The sequence below is a fragment of the Chiloscyllium plagiosum genome, unplaced genomic scaffold (genome assembly GCF_037043375.1).
Source record: "Chiloscyllium plagiosum isolate Xiang-an unplaced genomic scaffold, Cpla_swu_hap1 HiC_scaffold_13, whole genome shotgun sequence".
NCBI lineage: Eukaryota > Metazoa > Chordata > Chondrichthyes > Orectolobiformes > Hemiscylliidae > Chiloscyllium > Chiloscyllium plagiosum.
The window spans coordinates 90,885,918-90,906,219 of record NW_028270151.1 but is presented as its reverse complement, the minus strand read 5'-3'; the positions used below and the strand labels follow the sequence as shown (position 1 = coordinate 90,906,219).

Below are 20,302 nucleotides of genomic sequence, written 5' to 3'. Positions count from 1 at the left end.
GCCTATCGACATATTGAGTCAGGAATCCTTCCTGGGCACAGTTGATAAAAACTGTTCCATCCAAACTATTTGAACTAAGGAGGATCCAATCAATATTAAGGAAGTTAAAGTTACCCTTGACAACAACTCTGTTACTTCTTTTAATTCAGTCTTTTCTTTTGGTAACAGCTTAGGGACCAGTTGAATTCTCTTGAGCATCAACGCCACTCTGAACTGAAGGGAATGAAATTGGAGATTGCCCAATTGACCACTGAACTGCACCAGCGTGATTTAACAATTGCAACCATGAGTGCAGCCACTTCCAACATGGAACGACAGCTTCGGATTGAATTAGATAAAACTGATAAGAAAGTAAAAGAAGTTAAGGTATTTAAACTAACTGCCAATTTGTTTTGTCCCAGTTGCATGATACTTCTAAATTTATCAAGAGGTTCTGTTGATCGAAGTGAAGGATATCAGTGCGAAAGAGTGGGATATAAAATGGGATAGGTTTGTACCCCAGCAACACAATCCTCACAGGTATCTGCACTGCTGGAATTCTGGCACTTTATGCATCCTTAGTTTTGATTGCTGGTGTCATTAGTTGCTATTCATTCAGTTGCTGAGCCCCTTAGCTCTGATAACCCTTGTCTACCTCTCCTCGTCAAGACACTTAAATTATGTATTTAATCAGCAACAACATTAACTTACATTATATTTAAATATAAATATATTAAAACTTCCGAAGCTTCACAGGAGCGTTATAAAGTAATGTATAACACTGAGCCAGAAAAGTTTCATCAAAGGTTAGTTGCAGTGATTGTCAGAAAGAAGAAAAAGAGAAGTCCAAGGAGAGAATTTTGGCTTGAGGACTGAGGATGCTATGTTGGTTGAACAATTAAAATCAGGGATACACAAGAGGAGTGCAGATATCTCAGAACATTGCAGGGCTTATCGAAGGTTATAGAGAGATTTTAAAACAAAGATCAAAATATGAAATTCAGAACATTGCTCAACTGGGAGCCAGTGAAGGTCAGTGAATGCAGGAGTGATGGGGGAAAGGGACTTGGTGTAAATTAAGATGGCAGCAGAGTTTCTGATGACCTCTACAGAGGGTAGACTGAGTGTGAACATGAAGTCAGAAGATTATCTCCAGATTAAATGTGACGCTGATCTCAGCAGTTACGAAGGAGAAGGATTACGTTGTAAATCCTGTGTCCTGGTTACTACTTTTGTACGTTTTGTTTGGTAGTGCACCTGTACAGCTCCTTGGGATATGATACTTCATTCAAGATACTACATAATTGCAAGTTAATGTTTGTTTTTATTATGAACATTTAAAGTCATGAGAACATCTAAGCCTGCAGTGTATTCTGCCTGTTAAGTAAAATTGTCAGTTTCCTCCATGACTTCAATCTCACTTGTATGTAGGCAGTACGTTTAGACCTTCTCCTCCTCAGCCTTAAAACATACAGATGGCTACTTATTGGTACTTATTATGATGTGGAGGTGCTGGGGTGAACAAAGTTAAAAATCACACAACACCAGGTTATAGTCCAACAGATTTATTTGAAAGTACAAGTTTTCAGAGTGCTGCTCCTTCGTCATTGAATACCTTTGAATCAGTTCTCAAAGAAATGTCAGAACTGTCGCTAGGTATCGACCTTGATTATTTCTTTTTCCATCTAACTACTGTTACAACAGAGTTAACCACATTCACAAACAGCACAGATCAGACCAAGACCTGTTTGCTGGTTCAGCTGGTTGTTTACTCACTCTTCAATCACCTGAGCTCCAGAAAAATACAGCAAGAATTTCAAATATAGCCCATCATCAGAATTGTTCCCCCTGAAAGTAATAAATCTAGCTCCATTCTCATGACTCTTTTGTTTAAATCATTCTCATTTACTTTTTCATTTCACTTACCGTAAAACATAAAATATTTTTAAAAACATTATGAAGTTATATACAACAAGTTTTATAAAAACATAGTTATTTCTCACCTTTCTTTTTTGACTGAGAAACAATGAGTTGGGCTGAAGGAAACCATGAGAAAGCAGTTGCTCCCTATCACAACCTGTTACATTCCTCATCCACCCCACTGTGAATTAGGGCAGAGTGATACTATCACAAAACACAGCAAGTGGGAACATGAATCTTGTTCACAGTTCAATCTGTGGCAGTAGAGCTATTTTACTTGATTCATTTAGTTATTTTATTCATTGACAATTTGGTCTTTAGGAGAGTATTGATTTATCTTGGGTGTCCATCATAAGGATGCGGGAGAGAAGCAGGTGGTATTTATATTCAAAATGTGCTGCTGTGGTTGGATATTGTGTGATCGTTTGGTTTCTTTATAAAATGTTTCCTTACAAAGTTAAATGACCTAACTCATTGTATCCTGCACTTAGTAGTAAAAAACATACATGTCGTTGTCATTGTATTTTATTTACTCCCCTATAATTTGCCTAGACAGAGCAGATAGTGAGAAACTTCCCATTAGTGGAAGGATTGAGAATGAGAGGACACTGATTTAAGGTAATTGATAAAAGAAGCAATGGAGATATGAGGAGAAACCTTTTTACTCAGTAAGTGGCTAAAGTTTATATTGTGCTTCTGAGAGTGTGGGAGACACTGATTCAATTGATGCTATTCAGGAGAGATCTGGATCCTAATATGGAACTACAGTTATGGGCAGAAGTCAAAGGAATACCACTAGGTGCATTGTTCATTTGCAGAGCCAGTACAGTTCACAATGTGCAGAATTGCCTCCTGCATTCTGTTAAAAGACTAATGAATTTAGTGAGAGCATGTTTAAATGCTCAGGGCAATGAGAAAAATGGATATCCAGCCGGCTGTGAGCAAGAACTAGGGATAAGAGATAAGTATATGAAAAATGTGTTTCAGTTGGTTGCACTCTTATCTTTGAGCTACTAGCTCCATGGCTTGAGTGCAGAAAAATCATAATAAGCACTTTGTTGCAGTGAGGGGACACTACAATGTTGGAGGGTAGGACTCTGAGATGAGACATTAAACAAGGCTCTATTCATCTCTAGATCCACTGATACTATTTAAAAGAAGTGTATGGGAATTCTGTCTGGTCCCTTGACCAATATCCATCTCTCAATCTGCATTATCAAAACAGATTATCTGATCATGATCGCATTGTTGATCGCATTGTTAACCACATTCACAATAAAGAAAATGTTGGCAGAATGTAGATGTTAATCTATGATAGCAAAGCAGAAGAGTGATAGATGGAAAATGGAGTCTCCGTGATCAGTGCTGCTGAGACCCCAGTTCACAATCTGTATCAATAATTTAGCCTTGAAACACAATTTTGCAGAAACATGAAATAGAGGGTTATTCAATTAGAACATACTACAAGAAGACAATATTAAACTTTCAATGTAATTGGCAAATAAATTTCACCACATTAGTGTGAGCTATTGCGTTTTCATAAGATTAGTAAAATATTTCCATTACTTGGAAAATATGAATCTAGATGAGGTGCAGAGTGGGAGTGCAAATGCTCAAACTGAATAGCCATTTAATAATTCCATAAAATGCAATTCAAAAATTGGAGTATATTTCTACAGGGATAGAATTGACAAGTATAGAGATTATTGCTAAGCTCATCGACTTGACAATACACAATAAAAATCTTCAAATGCTGGAGGTCTGAAACATCATCAGAAAATGCTGGGAATACACAGGTTATGCAGCACCTGTTAGGAGAGATTGATCGTTTATCAGAAACTGGAAAGAGATTGAAACATAGAAGATTTAAAGCAAATGAAAGTAGTCACCAAAAAGGGTTTGACAAAGATTACAAGGCAAAAGTCTGTGATAGGTTGGAAGCCAGGAGAGATTAAAATACTCAGATTGGTGATGCAAGACAAAAGGGAGTGAATGTGGGACAAAAAGACCAAAGGTATGTCTCATGGGAGTGAACAGCAGAATGGTGAATAGTTGCCACTGAAAATAAACAAATAGGAAACAAGACAGTCAAACCAAAATGTACAAAGAAAGTGAATGCGAAATAGGCAGTGATTATGATCTGAAATGAATGAACTCAATAGTGAGTACAGAAAACTGCAAAGTACCTATGAAAACATGTACAATTCCTCGAGTTAACATTGAGCTTTCTGGAAGCCAGAAGAGTGAGAGGGTCAGCATGGGCGCAGGTGTAGAAACAGATAGCCAGCCGGAAGATCAGAGGGAGATGATCTACAAAGTGGTTACCCAATTTATCTTTGACCTTTCCACTTGTGAAGCACATTTCAGGGTTACCAGTAGATACAGAGTCAAAGTGTGGTGCTGGAAAAGCACAGAAGGTCAGGTAGCATCCAAGGAACAGGAGAGTTGAAGTTTCGGGCATAAGCCCCTCAGGAATGTGTGTGGGTGGGAGTTGGGCTGAGGTTGGGGGAAAGGTAGCTGGGAAGACGATAAGTAGATGAAGATGGAGGTGATTGTGATAGGTCGGTGGGATGGGTGGAACGAATAGGTGGGAAGGAAGATGGACAAGTGGTAAAGGTCAAGAGGGTGGTACCGAGTTGCAGGGTTGGATCTGGGATGAGGTGGTGGGGAGGGAAGATTTGGAAACTAGCATCTGCAGTCCTCACTTTCTCTGACCAGCGGATACAGTAAACTAAACTGAAAGTAATACAAGTAAATTGCTGCTTCACTTGGAAGGAGTGTTTGAGGCCTTTGATCGTGTGAACAGAAAAGATGAAAAAGGTAGGTGTTCCTGCAATTCCATGAATGGTAGTGGTGTTTGCAAACATCTGCTGCTGTATTTTTCTTCTGTGATAGAGGTACTATGTGAGGAAGAACACAGTTGGAGACCATCAATATAAAATAGTCACCAAGAAATCAAATGATGATTCAGCAGGAAATAGTTTAGACAAACAAGTTTAAGATGAGGCCTGATGAGCATATGAGGGCAAAAGGAATGGAGGGCTAATTGTTGTCGTAGTTGTGGGAATGTTTGCTGAGCTGGGTAGTTGATTTGCAGACATTTTGTCCCTTGTCTATGTGATGCCTTCACTGCTTTGGAGCCTCCTGTGAAGTGCTGCTGTCCTATGGCTAATTGTTAGAGTAGGAAGGATGAAAGAAGATGTAAATAGAGTACAACCACCATCATTGACTGGTCCTACTTTTGTGCTTCATATTCTATTTTAATTTTAACAAACCTGACTTAGTTTGAGATTTTCACTTTAATACACTTGAATATAATTCTTTCACATATTTCAAGATCAAAATGGACACATGCTGAATAATTGGTAATATTTCATGCTTCAATACTTAAAGTAGATATTAAAGTGCATTTCTTTTTCTTTCATTCCAGATCACCCAAATTCAGTTAGAGACTGAAATTGGAAAATGAACGTTTAGCAGCAATGTTAAAAGTAGATGGGATAAGGGCATATTACTCCATAACGCATAGGAGCAGAAATTAGGCCATACCACCATTCGAGTCTGCTCCAACATTAAATCATGGCTGATCATTTTTTCAAGCCCATTCTCCCACTTTCTCCCTGTGATCCTTGATCCCACTGATACTCAAGAGCCTATCTATCCCTATCTTAAATATACTTAAAAGGCCTTTACAGTCTTCTGTGGCAATTATTCAAATGATTCACTACTCTCTGGCTGAAGAAGTTTCTCCTTATCTCCGTTTTAAAAGGCCTTCCCTTCCAAGGCTGTGCCCTTGGTCCTGGTCTCTTCTACCAATGGAAACAGTTTCCCAACACTCACTCTGTCCAGCCATTCAGTATTTTGTAAGTTTCAGTTAGATCCCCCCTCAATCTTCTAAACTCCATTAAGTATAAGCCCAGAGTCCTGAAACGCTCCTCATATGTTAAGCCTTTCATTCCTGGGTTCATTCGCTAGAACCTGTTCCAGAGTCAGTACATCCTTCCTGAGGTATGGGGTCCAGAATTGCTCATAACACTCTCACCAGAGCTTTATAAAGCCTCAGACGTATATCACTGCTTTTGTAATTGCCATTTATTTTTCCTTCCTACTACTGACTCAACCTGCAAGTTTAGATTAGATTCCCTACAGTATGGAAACAGACCCTTTGGCCCAACAAGTTCACACTGACTCTCCGAAGAGTGACCCACCCAGATCGATTCCCCTCCATTACCACTGACTAATGCACCTCACACTATGGGCAATTTAGCATGGCCAATTCACCTGACCTGCACATTTTTAGATTGTGTGAGGAAACCGGAGCACCTGGAGGAAACCCACAAAGACATGGGGAGAATGTGCAAATTCCACATGGACAGTTGCCCAAGGCAGGAATCGACCCCAGGTCCCTGATGCTGTGAGGGAGCAGTGCTAACCACTGAGCCACTGTGCCACCCCTTAAGAGAATCCTGGACGAGGATTCCCAAATTCCTTTGCACAAAGGATTTCTGAATTTTATCCCTGTTTAGAATTTTATCCCTGTTACCAAAGTGCATGACCTCACAATTTCCCACATTGTATTCTATCTGCCACTTCTTTGTCCACTCTCCTAACCTGTCTTAATCTTTCTGCTATCTCCCCATCTCCTCAATGCTACCTGTCCCTCCACTTGTCTTTGTATCATCTGCAGACTTAGCCAAAATGCCTCAGTTCCTGCATCTAGATAATTAATGTATAAAATAAATATATATTCAGAATTATTAGGTGAGGAAGTGCCAAGTTAGGGTTTACTTCAAATTGGCAGTATTTCTTGACCATGAGTGTTCGCCCTGATTTCAGTATGGAGCTGTTGATTGAAAGGATACTGCTGTCTGCCTTTGAATCTAGTGAACATTAGGACAAAGAATGAGGAAAAAAGTGACAGCCCAGTTGACTCTTCCAGCAGAGGGTCTGAGATCAAGTATCGTTTCTGTTGCAAGCCACATAGTTTTACTTCTCTGATTTTCTGGCCCCTTTGCTTCAACTGTGCGGTTATGTGGATTGAAGTCTTACTCCAAATATTTGAATACATCATCTATGCTGACATTCTGTGGTGCAGTATTGCGCTGTCAGAGGTGTCAGATACACAAACCACGATTCAATCTGTTCAGTGAGATAGACTTCAAAATCTGAAATCTGAAGAAAATTGGGAGAAATGTTAATCTTGTCCATATTTATTCCTCCAGGATAAGTAGAACCAGAACAGATTGTATATTACTTGAAGTGCAAGACTACCTTTGCCAAAACATAAGTTAGTGGAGAAACTCAGGATTCTGGAAACATCTGTGAAGAGAAAAGAGAGTTAATGTTTTGAGTTTGTTGACATTTCTTCAGAATGATTCCGAAGGGTCACTGGATTCAAAATATTAACTCTTCACAGATGCATCCAGACCTCTAGAGTTTCACCATGAGTTTCAGGTTTTGTTTGTTTCAGATCTCCAACATCTGCAATTCTCTGTTTTATTTTTGTCAAAAACCATCTAGCTTTACCCAATGCAGCTATTGCCATTTTCATGTTAATGACTTGGTTGCTGAAACATTTGTTTTGAAAAATTGTTTCTGAACAGTGCAGCTAATTTCTTTATGGGCTTAGCATTTGATTTATGGTTTTGAGTGTACCTTTGACACTCATCTACTTTTTAACTGCCTGACAGAAGATCCTAGCTAATCCAACCACTCTTGTTTAATTCAGCCAGGCTTGCAATGTCAGGCAGCATAACTGTCCTCATTGCCTTTGGGCTAGATGACTAGGACATTGAGAAGAGTTCCAAACTCATTCTGAGCTGTGTATATGGTGCGTGATAATAAGATTGTGGTCAGCAGTGATGTTCTTTGTTGAGTGGTCTGTGACTAGATTGAAACTTGAAGATTGGTATTGATAAGCTAGAAGAATCTATGACTTCCAAAGGGGAGGAGAGAGAAAGGGGAAAGAATAACAATCTCTCCATTTTTTCCAAAAACAGCAGAATTGTTCAATATCAGATCTTCGTGATGGCTATTTTTCATCTCTGAGGCAACTGGAACAGGAAAACCAGCAGCTCCAAAAAGAATTGGCTGATGTGAGAAGCAAGCTGGAGACATCTGCTAAAGTGTCTCAGGACAGATATGAAAAGCTTCTGTTACAGATACAGAGCAAGCTGATGGATATCAGAGAAACAGAGGATAGGTATGGAATCTTTGTCAGGCAATATATGTTAAAGCTCATCTTAATGCACTACATTTGATTTCTAACTTGTTTATCATCTCTGGAGTATCAACTCATGTGCCAGAGATATGTGTTCAAACCACACCATGTAATAACTCTGAAATTAAATGCTGGTATCACTAATAATGATCCTCATAGAATCCCTACAACGTGGAAGCAGGCCATTTGACCCATCAAGTCCACTCCAACCCTTCAAAGAACATCTCACCTAGAGCCACCCATCTACCCTATCCCTGTTCAAAGTTTGTGAGAAGATTTGTAGCTTGGGAGCTTGTTGTTGTGGTTCTGTTCGCCGAGCTGGGAATTTGTGTTGCAGACGTTTCGTCCCCTGCCTAGATGACATCCTCAGTGCTTGGGAGCCTCCTGTGAAGCACTTCTGTGATCTTTCCTCCGGCATTTGTGGTGGTTTGAATCTGCCGCTTCCGGTTGTCAGTTCCAGCTGTCCGCTGCAGTGGTCGGTATATTGAGTCCAGGTCGATGTGCTTATTGACTGAATCTGTGGATGAGTGCCATGCCTCTAGGAATTCCCTGGCTGTTTCTGTTTGGCTTGTCCTATAATAGTAGTGTTGTCCCAGTCGATTTCATGTTGCTTGTCATCTGCGTGTGTGGCTACTAAGCCACAGCTATCCTTAGTATCCTGGTCTGGCTCCATACTGCAGATTCTCCTTTGTAGATGAGTCAGTGCCATTTGCTCAACAGCAGTTAGGGATGGACAATAAATCTTGCCCTTGACTCTCCTATCATGAGGATCTTTTTAAAATTATAGATCTGAGGCATTATTTAGAGAGATATAATATCTATTATCTCATAGCTACAACATGAAGGTTACATATTTTGCAGTAGTTACTTAGGATACTGTTTCAACTTAGCGATAGACCATTTTTGCTCAACATTACCAAATGCGTCAATATGAATAAAAATTCATCAGTTACACTTACAATACCTTCCAAACCCTACAGTCATAGACACAATATCTGTGATTAACTCAGAAAACCAGTGATATTTATCAAATATTTTAATATCTAAAAGTAAACAAATCCACAGAAGTTTAAAGATGGATTGTATTAACCTGGCTCATGTTCCTTTTCTATATAAAATTGAGAACTGATGTAACTGTAGTGATTAAAATGGCAAAGGCAAATCAAATTAGCAAATGAGAAACTATTTCCTCTGAGAGGAGAATCAACAGCAGGTGGAACTAATCCCCTAATTTATGCCAGGTTGCTTCAGGAGCAAAAATAGGGAGTTTTTTTAATACAAAGTATAGTGGAAAGCTGCAACACTTTGCTTTCAAAATTTCCTGTCGATCCTGAGGAATAGAGTAGACTTTCAAGGCTGAGATCAATTGGTTAATGTTAGAAATTCCTGCAGAAAACTTTCAGCGTGCAGTGGGACATAAATGAAGCAAAAGCCAGCATGAAGCTAAAAATAAAAACTTTACAAGGGATAGTAGAAATGCACGAGGAGAAAGTGAGGTCTGCAGACGCTGGAGATCAAAGTTGAAACTTTATTGCTGGAACAGCACAGCAGGTCAGGCAGCATCTAGGGAACAGAAGATTCGACGTTTCGGGCACATGCCCTTCTGCTCATTCCTGAAGAAGGGCATGTGCCCGAAACGTCGAATCTTCTGTTCCCTAGATGCTGCCTGACCTGCTGTGCTGTTCCAGCAATAAAGTTTCAGCATAGTAGAAATGCAGCGGAGTGGAAGAACTCTCAAATGTGCAGCACAATTACAAACAAGGTAATGAGTAGCAATGGAATATTTAAACATAAATATAATAAACCTTCCAAGAAATCGCTAGTGGCTGTGTTGCCATTTCTCTCCAAATTTATTTTGTGCTGCGACTCAGCTCCACTCTTGCAACCTGATCTTCTGATCCTGGCTTCCTTAGAAATGTGGAGTTTACCTGAAATGAAACCTTTCCCTTATATAGCAGAATAGTCAGGGGCAGAAGGGCCCTGAGCAATGCCTCGCCTCCCTCCCTCACCACCCGTAATACTGTGGCTCTGGATCCTACCCCTCACCCCTTTGTGCCTGTCACATTGAGAACTGGTGAATGAGAAAGTTTTAAAGTTTTATTTTCTATTTAAAGTCCAATTTTTTTTAAAATTAGGAATTTGCTGAAAATTACTCTAACTTGAGTTTGCATTTTCAGCCTTGAAATGGGGCTCTCCACCTCCAATTTTCAGAAGCTTGAATTCAGTTTTTATTTTGGAAAACATACAGAGAGACTTCCCTCATTAGGTGTAGAGCTGTTTTGGTCAGCAAAGTACTGCATGAGTGCACGGAGTATAAAATAGGAATTTGGGGGAAAGGGTAAAAGGTGGTGCTTATTTCTTCTGCATCTAGAAGTTGCCTCTTACTTTGGTATGAGAGTAAAGCTGATTGCAGCAAGGGGCTGCAAACATTAGTATGATTATTTATAGTTAATTTTAATCTACCTGTTATGACGTACCTCTGGAGCAGGTAGAAGTTGAATCGCAATATTCTGACGGATACTTTCAATTCAACCTGCTCCAAGATGTTATTGCACACCTGTGGAGCAGATGGGAGCTAAACCTGGGCCTCCTGGTATAGAGACAGAAGCAATACCACTGCACCACACAAGCACCAATATTAAAATTATTTTCTAATCAGTGTGTTTGAAGATGTTATTACACAAGTCTGGAGTGGGTGGATCTTAAACCCAAGCCTGCTGGCTCAGAGGTTGGGATACCACTATGATGTCGTAAGAACCCCTTATGATTGTTTATAGGTCACCAAACTGGAGTGGCTGTATAAGAAATGGTGTTAAACAGAAGATTAGAGAAGCACATAGCATGAATAGAAGAAATTGTGGATGACTTTAATTTGCTTACAGACTGGCTAAACCTAATGAGCTGTAATGCAGTGGAGGTTGAGTTTCTGGAGAGTAGTAGGGTGGTATTCTAAAGCACTATATGTGTAGAACCAACTGGAGAACAAGCTATTTTCGAATTATATAATTTGAAAAGGACTAATTAGTAATCATTTTATTTAACATCCTCACTTCACATTCATCATAGAATCATCATTGAAACCATACAGTGTGGAAACAGGCCATTTGGCCCAACAAGTCCAAAAAGTAACGCACCCAGACTCTTATCCTATTGCTCTAGATTTACCCCTGATTAATGGACCTATCCTACACGCTCCTGAACAAGGATGTGTGACATCGTAAACTTCCATAACACACTTATATTTGGAATTCACATAGTTCAATGTTTAGGGTGGCATGGTGGCTCAGTGGTTAGCACTGTTGCCTCACAGTGCCAGGAATCCGGGTTCGATTCCAGCCTCGGGCAACCGTCTGTGTGGAGTTTGCACATTCTCCCCGTGTCTGCGTGGGTTTCCTCCGGGTGCTCTGGTTTCCTTCCCACAATCCAAAGATGTGCAGGTTAGGTGAATTGGCCATGCTAAATTTCCCATAATATTCAGGGGTGTGTAGTCCATTATTCAGGGGTAAATCTAGAGCAATAGGATAGGAGAATAGGGTGGGTTACTTTTCGGAGGGTCAGTGTGGATTTGTTGGGCCAAATGGCCTGTTTCCACACTGTAGGGTTTCAATGATGATTCTACGATGAATGTGAAGTGAGGGTGTTAAATTTCAACAAAGGAAATTATGAAGGTACGAGTGGCAAATTGATTTAGGGAAAATAGATTAAAAGATATGGCTGTATGCAGGCTATGGATAGTCTTTAAAGAGCTGTAATTTGGCTTATAGCAACTATGCATTTCATCAAGTCACAAAAAACCCAAAAACGCTCAGTCAATCTTGGCTAACAACAGAAATTAAGGATTATGTAATATTAAAAGAAAAAGCCTATAAAGTTTCCAGAAATGGTAATAGCCCTGAGGATGGGGGCGGGGGCGGAATTTTAGAATAGAGGATCATGAAAGTCAGAAGAGAATATGAATGTAAACTATCAAAAAGGTCTTTAAAAGCTTCAAATTGTACCTAAAAATGGAGGTGTTTTGTTAATAATAGGAAGAGGTGGAATTTATAATAGGGAATAAAGGAAAGGCAGAACATCTAAATGATTAGTTTTATGCTCATCTTCATTGTGAAAAATGCAAGAAATCTTCCAAAATTAAAGGTCCAAGGGACTCGGGAGAATAGATTGTGTGAATAAATTAATGGCACTGAAGATTGATATTCCAAAGGACATGATGTTCTTTTTCTCAAAATGTTGAAAGAAGCAGCTTTGAGATGATTGATGTGTCTTTGATCATCTTTCAAAATTCTGTAGCTTCAGGAATGGCTCCTGTAAATTTTAAGAAAGCCTGTCTCACACCACTATTTGAGAAGGGAGGAAGAGAGAAAAAATTGAATTGCAGACCTAATGGCATTGTATCAACAGTAGAGAAATTGCTATAGTCTATTAAGTCTTGTAAAGTCTTTGGAAGAAAGTCCTAACAAAATTGATAACAGGGAGTTGATGAATATTGTATACGTGGATTCTTTTGATTAAGCAACCTCCTATGGTGGACTTCATCAAATTTAAGCACTTTAAACAAGTTTGTTGTGTACTGCATGGATTAAAGACTGATAACAGAAAACAACGTATGAATAAAAGGGATCATTCTCGTGTGGGAGACTGTGACTGGTGGGGTACCACCAGGATTAATGCTATTTGGGGTCCCAGTTGTTCACAGCATATATCAATTATGTGTATGTGAGGACCAAAACTAAAATTTTCAAGTTTGCAGATGACAGAAAACTAGATGGCTATGAGGAAAATGTGAAATGGCTTCAGGAGAATTTGGACAGACTTGATGAATGGGCAAAAACATGGCAGGTAGAGGGGTGCAGGGAGCTGGAATCAGGTCAGGTAGGAGAGTGATTGTTGTGTAAATGCAACATATAGTTAGATTGCAGGTGAGATGTTCAGCAGGGAGTTGTGGATCGGCTTAATAGTTACTTTGGAGTTAGAACAAGTCAACATTCCTCTAACTTATTCTGTGTAATTTTCAGAGGATTCTGAATGCAACAGAATTGTTCGTTGATAAACAAATTTCCAAGGTAATTCCCATGGAGTCTGATAAATCTGGGTTTCCACAGGATCCCAATGTACTCACTCTCCCAATTGTCCTCTATCCATCAAAATATCTGGGTCAATAAATTAACATTGTCAACATCCTGCATTATCAACATCTTGGGGCTTACCATTCACCAAAGGCTGAACTAGACCAACCATAAACCTACTACTGTATCGCTACAAGAGCAGCTCCAGGGCTTGGATTTCTGTAATTGGTAACTTATCCCTGACTCCTCAAATCTTGTCCAACTCATTCATTCATGCAATGAAACGCTGAGCGACAACAACAGGACAACAAACCTCACACAGCAAAAGGGTCACATCACAAAGTGTGGCAGAAGCAGGTAAAATCAAGGCATCAAAATTAGACTGCTATTTGGAAAGGCAGAATCTGCAGGCTTGGGAGGGGGCAAGGAAGGTAGAAGAATGGAACCAAGTTAGGTGGTCATTTGAAGAGTCGGCATATGTTGGACTGCAAAGCTGCCTTCTGCACTTTGACAGTACTTTGATTCTGTCTGTGTGTTGTTGCTGGTGATGGTCAAAGACTTGATTGAGATCTCCTTAATAGATTGGTTACATTACAGAATTTTCTTCTAAGGATCCTTCTTCTTCACCCTTAAGCAGTGGGCATCTCTGACAAAAATCAGCCCATCCCTAGTCACCCTGACAAGGTGATATTGGGCTGCCATTTTGAACAACTGTGATAATGGTACTGCTATGTTAAAACTGTGTTAATTAAATGGACCACCCTGTTTGTTCTTATTACTCTTTGTACTGGTTTTGATATAACTTTAAAGTGGTTTATTAGCCCACTGGACAGTCAGTCACTAGAGCCATGTAACTAGAGTGATGTGTGGGCTGGACCAGATACCAGCATGAGGTTTTCTACCTTCAAGGTGTAAAATCAATTTTGCATAATTTGTTTTGGTCAAAATTCCCTTAAAATGTCCAAATGGTTCATGCAACATCCACTGGAGAATTCATGTTTTATGCTTCCAACACAAGTTTTATTTCCATTCATAGTGAGCATAGTTATGTAATCTGAAAATGTCTCTGCATGAATGTTTGTAGGCGAGTGGAGGAGCTCCAGCTTGAACACAAGAAGGAAATCGAAGAACTTCAGAACAAACTTCGTGAGGTGGTTGCTCACTCTGAAGAGGACAAATGTGGCTCGCAAAGTCAGGTTCGGTGTTCTGAGTCCAACTTTCACAATTTAACAGAGGGTCGAGTCACTGAGAGGACCTTTTCCAAGACCATTCAGAGTGATTCATCAGATGCTTCACTTTCCGAGTCCTTGCGTGGAGCCACCTCTTGTGTCACTTTGTCTGCAGATGAAAATGAAGCCGACTTTTCTGACAATTTGTCAGCACAGTCTGCCCATTCACTTCCTAGTGAGCAGTTTCTGCCTTTGGTGAGTCTGCTTTATTGTATATTCATTTTTTATATGAAGACATGCCACTCCTCTTTGAATTTTCAGCTTGTTGCACACTGTAAACATGTGGGGTTTTGATGGAGCAAGCAAGGAGGAACACCTCACATGATTGGCAATCTGAATTAGGAATCTATCAGGGATGATTTCCTAAAGCAATATGACATGCAGCCAACCAAGGAGGGAGGGGCTGTGAGGGAGGGTGGTTGTGGGGGAAGACCCTCTCAGCCAGCTATATGGTAAACAACTCAGGAGGAAGAAGGTGAAGAGAAGAGGCACTCATCCCGGTCCATTTGGAGTCATAGAGATGTACAGCATGGAAATAGACCCTTTGGTCCAACTCAGCAATGACGACCAAATATTCAAACTTAATCCAGTCCCAATGGCCATATCTCTCTAAATCCTTCCTATTCATATACCCACCCAGATGCCTTTTAAATGCTGTAATTGTACCAGCCTCCACTACTTCCTCTGACACCTCATTCCATACACGCACTATCCTCTGTGTAAAAAAGTTGCCCCTTGGTTTCCATTTATATCTTCTGCTCTTACCCTAAACCTATGTCCTCTAGTTCTGGACTCCCCCACCCCGAGGAAAAGACCTTGCCTATTTACCCTATCCATGCCCCTCATAATTTTATAAACCTCAATAATGTCACCTCTCGGCCTCCGACACTCCAGGGAAAACAGCCCCAGCCTATTCAGCTTCTCCCTACAGCTCAAGTCCTCCAACCTTGGTAACATCCTTGTAAATCTTTTCTGAACCCTTTCAGGTTTCACAAAATCCTTCTGGAAGGAGACCAGAATTGTACGTGATTTTCCAAAAGTGTCCTATCCAATGTCCTATACAGCCACAACATGACCTCCCAACTTCTGTACTCAATAGTCTAACCAATAAATGAAAGTATACCAGACGCCGTCTTCACTATCCTATCTACCTGCGACTCTACTTTCAAGAAACTGTGAACCTGCATTCCAATGTCTCTTTGTTCAGCATCACTCCTCAGGACCCTACCATTAAGTATATAAGTCCTGCTCTAATTTGCTTTTGCAAAATGCACCACATTGCATTGATCAAAATTAAACTCCATCTGCTACTTCTCAGCCCATTGGCCTATCTGATCAAGATTCTGTTATAATTTGAGGTTATCTTCTTCACTGTCCTCTACACCTCCAATTTTGGTGTCATCTGCAAACGTACTAACCATGCCTCCTGTGTTCACATCCAAATCATTTATATAAATGATGAAAAGCAGTGGACCCAACACCAATCCTTGTGACACAACACTGGTCACAGGTCTCCAGTATGAAAAACAACCCTCACCACCACCTTCTGTCTCCTACCTTCGAGCCTGTTCTGTATCAAAATGGCTAGTTCTCCCTGTATTCCATGAGGTCCAACCTTGCTAACTAGCCTCCCCTGGGAAACCTTGTCAAACACCTTGCTGAAATCCATATAGATCACGTCCACTGCTCTGCCCTCATCAATCCTCTTTGTTACGTCTTCTCCAGGCAGTCCATAATCAGCTCATCTGACTGAGATTCTCAGTCCCTAAAACCTCTTCATCACTTGTACACATGTTACTTTCCCTCCCACTATCACAAATGTTTGGCCACAATGCAAAAACAAAAGTCACCACACCAACCTAAATTCATGAATCAAGCCATATTGCATATACGCATTCCCCTACTCGCCGGTGTGCATCTCCTTTAAAGGAACTCTCGTGCACTTTAATATCTGCAACATATTTGGTGATTTTGTGAGGAAGACTGCAGATCCTTCCCAGATTACATGGATTCCTTTGGATAGATAGCACTGGGTAAAGAATTTTGGAGCATATGGAAGGATGCCTAGGGATCGGATATTTTCAGGCCTAGTTTTGGCCCCAGCTCTTATCATCTGTATCTGTGTTCAGATTTGCTTTCTAACCTGTGTTTTCCACCAAATACAGTTATTATCCATTATTCACAAACACTGTTGGGAAGTGTGCTGTAATGTATCTGTATGATGTGATTGTCATAGTTGAATAGCTGATGTGAGCTTGATATGGGATTTTTTTTAGCAGTGCTGAACTGAGATGACACAATATGACTGCTGTGTGAATCATGATTGATGATAGAAATGCAGGCTTTTGACTTCCTTTGTGTTTTTTTTCATAATCGCAGCATGTGTGAAAAGGCTTTCCAGCCAGCTAGCTACTTTTGACATTTAGTCTCTGTTATAATGCAGCACCAGTTCATGCACTGCAGGCTCCCACAAATAACAATGTAATAATGACTGGGTCGTATGTTTTTGTGATGGTGATTTTTGTAGGTGTGTGATTTTGCACTAACTGGTATGTGGGGCCAGCCATACACTTGTGTGGATATGGCATGAGATACTGACCTTGAGTATTCAGGCAAGTTCATTGAACTACTTCCAGCATTGCATCTCATCCTCAGGTCTAGACTTCTGACATTCATCTGCACAGCTACATTGTTTCCTCTGCCTTTGTTCAGTTTGACTGGAGGGCCTCCTACTCTTCACACCAACATCAAGGGATGTTAGTGTCTACTCACTGCCTTGTTCTGCTATAGTTCAGTGTTCTTCATGCTTCCTTTCTTTTTCTGTAATTGCTTCCAATGCAAGGATACACCTACCTGTTTAAAAAGTACAGAATAACTTTACATGGTAGTACTGTTACACAAAGTCTTGAAGTAAGGTGAGGTGATGGTGTAATGTTAATATCACGAGACTCATAATTCAGATGCCCAGGCAAATGTTCTGGCAGCAAGGATTTGAATCCTACTGAAGCAAATGGCAAAATTTGAATTCAGCAAAAATCTGGAATAAAAATCTGTTCCAATGAGGCCAAGTAACTGTTGTCAATTGTCTGTCATCCTTACCTATGTGTGACCACAGAAATGTCTAGGCATTTCTGCCTAGGGTGGGCAGTTAAAGCTGGACTAGCCAGCAGCGCCAACAGAGCATGAATAAAAAAAAATTCAGTTTCTTGCTGGTTACCACAGCTACCTTGCCAGTTAACAAGCAGCAGAACTCTACAAGCTACCCACAACAATAACAACATGTTATGAAGTTGTAAGTGTGTACTGTACCTTTTAGAGAGGGTGGAATCTGGCACGGACCTTGAGAGACACAGTGGGTGCTGAAAAAGTTAAAAATGTAATATTCAGTTGAAACAAATAGCCTGGAGCTGCATTGCCAAGGTCCAAAGCAAATCCAAATTTGGCCAATCAGTTTAAATTATGCCCCAGATACCAAGATGCAATCGACTTTGAATTTTACTGTTTTGGATGACATCAAACCAATGAAATGATATATGTTTTGGGTTATAAAATCAGACATTTTGAACAGTTAGGGGGGAGAACAGCAAAGAGCAGCCAAGCAAACACCAAGACTGCCAGCAGAATAGTTCTCTGAAAGGTGCCTGTCCATTAGAAATTTGTGCAGCAGAACCCCAAAGCCGACCTCGAGAAATCTAGAGAAAATTTGACATCCAAAGACAATAACTGGGTTTGAAATTGATTTTGCCATAAATTTAAAAGGGAAATTATCGGACAAGTATTGTTGAGTGTGGGTGACGGGGGGGGGGGGGGGGGGGGTGTAGAAATAGAAAGAAGTTGTAAATAGTTGTTGTTTAATGTTCTCTTTTGGACTTAAAGGATAAAATTGTTCATTTTTACTTTAAATAGTAAGATCTGACATGGTGTTTGCCTCAAAATATAACAGATTACGGCATGAGGTGAGCTTTTTTGTGTGTTGGGTTTAAATTAGCAGAGAGGTTTACCCTGTGCCGTAACACATGCATGGATAAATTATGCACTTTGTCACTCACCTCCCTTTTCCAAGCTCTGTTAAATTTCTTAGGCAGCGTGTGGAAAAAAAAAGACATGCAAGGTGCCTGAAATTGTTTTGATCTATTGCTTAAAAATGTTGCTCTGAATGCAGTTCGATTAGGACTTTACCTTTTGCACAAATGTTGCATCAAATCACCACCATTTGTAGTTAGAGGTCTTCAATTATACTCTGAGCACATACCATAAACCACCTGATAGTACTAATCTGTATATAGTGGTCCTACTTGTTTTATTGTTTATACTCATGTTGGTTAACGTGTTTCAGAGCCCAAAAATTGCATCCACAAAGACATCGATTGCAGTCAGGTATCTCGAGGAAGAGGACAGGAGGTCACAGAAACTTTTACAGCGTCTGGACACGCATATTGAGGAACTCAAAACTGAAAGTGAAAGAACTGTTGACAAATATGTATACTCCACTGTGATGGAAAAGCAACTCTCAGGCTCCAGATAATGAACTTTACTCAGCATGAGACTGAATAAATGGAGCTACTGTTCGTACTATCTGGCCTCAGTAATGGGTGCATTTTGATTCCTGGAGCTGAACCTAATGTGCATTAGGGTATACATTAACCTTTCTTATTACTTGGTTTCTTAATAACTTGTGGTATTGTAGCTTTTTGTTCATTCATCCCAAAGTTATGTAATCTTGTGGTGTGTAATCATGTTAGTCTGCACCAGTACAGCCAGCACACTTCACAAAGTGTGTTTGTGCTGTTCTTTGGAAGTAAACATCAAGCTGTCAAAAATCCAACCTCTGCCTATGAAGGCTTCTATTTTCAGAGATGGCTCTGAGAAACCACTCCAGTCCCTACAACATTTCAACTGTCAAGCTTACAAGGTAATGGTTACATCAATAATTCTGAGCAAACACACATGAACCTTTGAAAATTAGCTGATGTCATTGCATTGCTGTGTTAAGGATATTGAAGTGATCCAACTTTTTCAATAATCTGTCCAAAATGCTGAAAATTAGTGTTTCTGTTAAAGGAAAGAAGGCATCAGTTCTCATCGTGATTGCTGTATGTTTGTATAATGTCATGGCCAACAATGACATACTAATAAATTGTGTTTTAAACTTTTTTGTTTAAATAGTATTTTCCATGTCTGAAGTTGTGGTACTTGTTTACATTTTTGATGCTGTTATAAATAGTGGTGAATAAATGCTGCTTAACAGCCTGGTTCAAACTCCAGCTCTCTCTGGCAGAGTTATATTAATGTAGCTGAAGGAAGGAAACTAATAAAATTATACTCTGTTTCAGATCATGTTTACCTTTTTAATTGTGTAAGTGACAGGTTGTCACTCCAGAGTGGTAATTTTACTTAAAAGAATCTGCATATTCCTGAAAGGACAAATCAGTGAAGTGTTGTTTTGTGAAGGAAGCCTCCAGTGCTGAATTATAGTTGTATATTTATGTACATAAGATTTATCAATAAACTTTATACACAATAGAAACAACTTTTCCAGTTTGTTTTATTAAAATACATTTAGCTACGTGTTAGATTGATATAAAATGAACCTAAAGCCTTTTGCATTTTTGCTTTGCCAATTGTAATATTATGACCTAACGTTATACATGCACTGAGTATGAAAGATTACATGATGGAAGATTACAGACCTTAAATATTATGCTCACTTTTCACGGAGCTGCCTAACTTGCAGAGTATTTCTAGCATTTAAGATTTTATTTAAGATTTCTTTTGTTTTTGTGTTGATGTGAGCCTAGACATTTTTAACAGGCATGTCATTACACACTTCTGGAGCAAGTGGGACTTGAACCCAGGCCTCCTGGCTCAGAGGAAGGGACAGTATCACC

At 39.8% G+C, this 20,302-nt stretch overlaps 1 protein-coding gene across 8 annotated transcripts in view; it reads left to right on the top strand.

Annotated features, from left to right (window-relative positions):
- cep63 (centrosomal protein 63) overlaps positions 1-19,944 on the top strand; it is a 112,783-nt gene extending 92,839 nt beyond the window's left edge. For 5 of the 8 annotated variants that reach the window (XM_087993910.1, XM_043701675.2, XM_043701679.2 and 2 more), the window contains 4 exons: positions 169-366; positions 7,899-8,101; positions 14,270-14,609; positions 18,751-19,944. In XM_087993910.1, the coding sequence (XP_087850036.1) occupies positions 169-366; positions 7,899-8,101; positions 14,270-14,609; positions 18,751-18,939 (930 nt within the window). In that variant the 3' untranslated portion in view covers positions 18,940-19,944. The remainder of the gene's footprint in view (positions 1-168; positions 367-7,898; positions 8,102-14,269; positions 14,610-18,750) is intronic. The other 3 variants (XM_087993909.1, XM_043701677.2, XM_043701678.2) reach the window with 2 other exon arrangements.
- Positions 19,945-20,302: the final 358 nt, after the last annotated feature.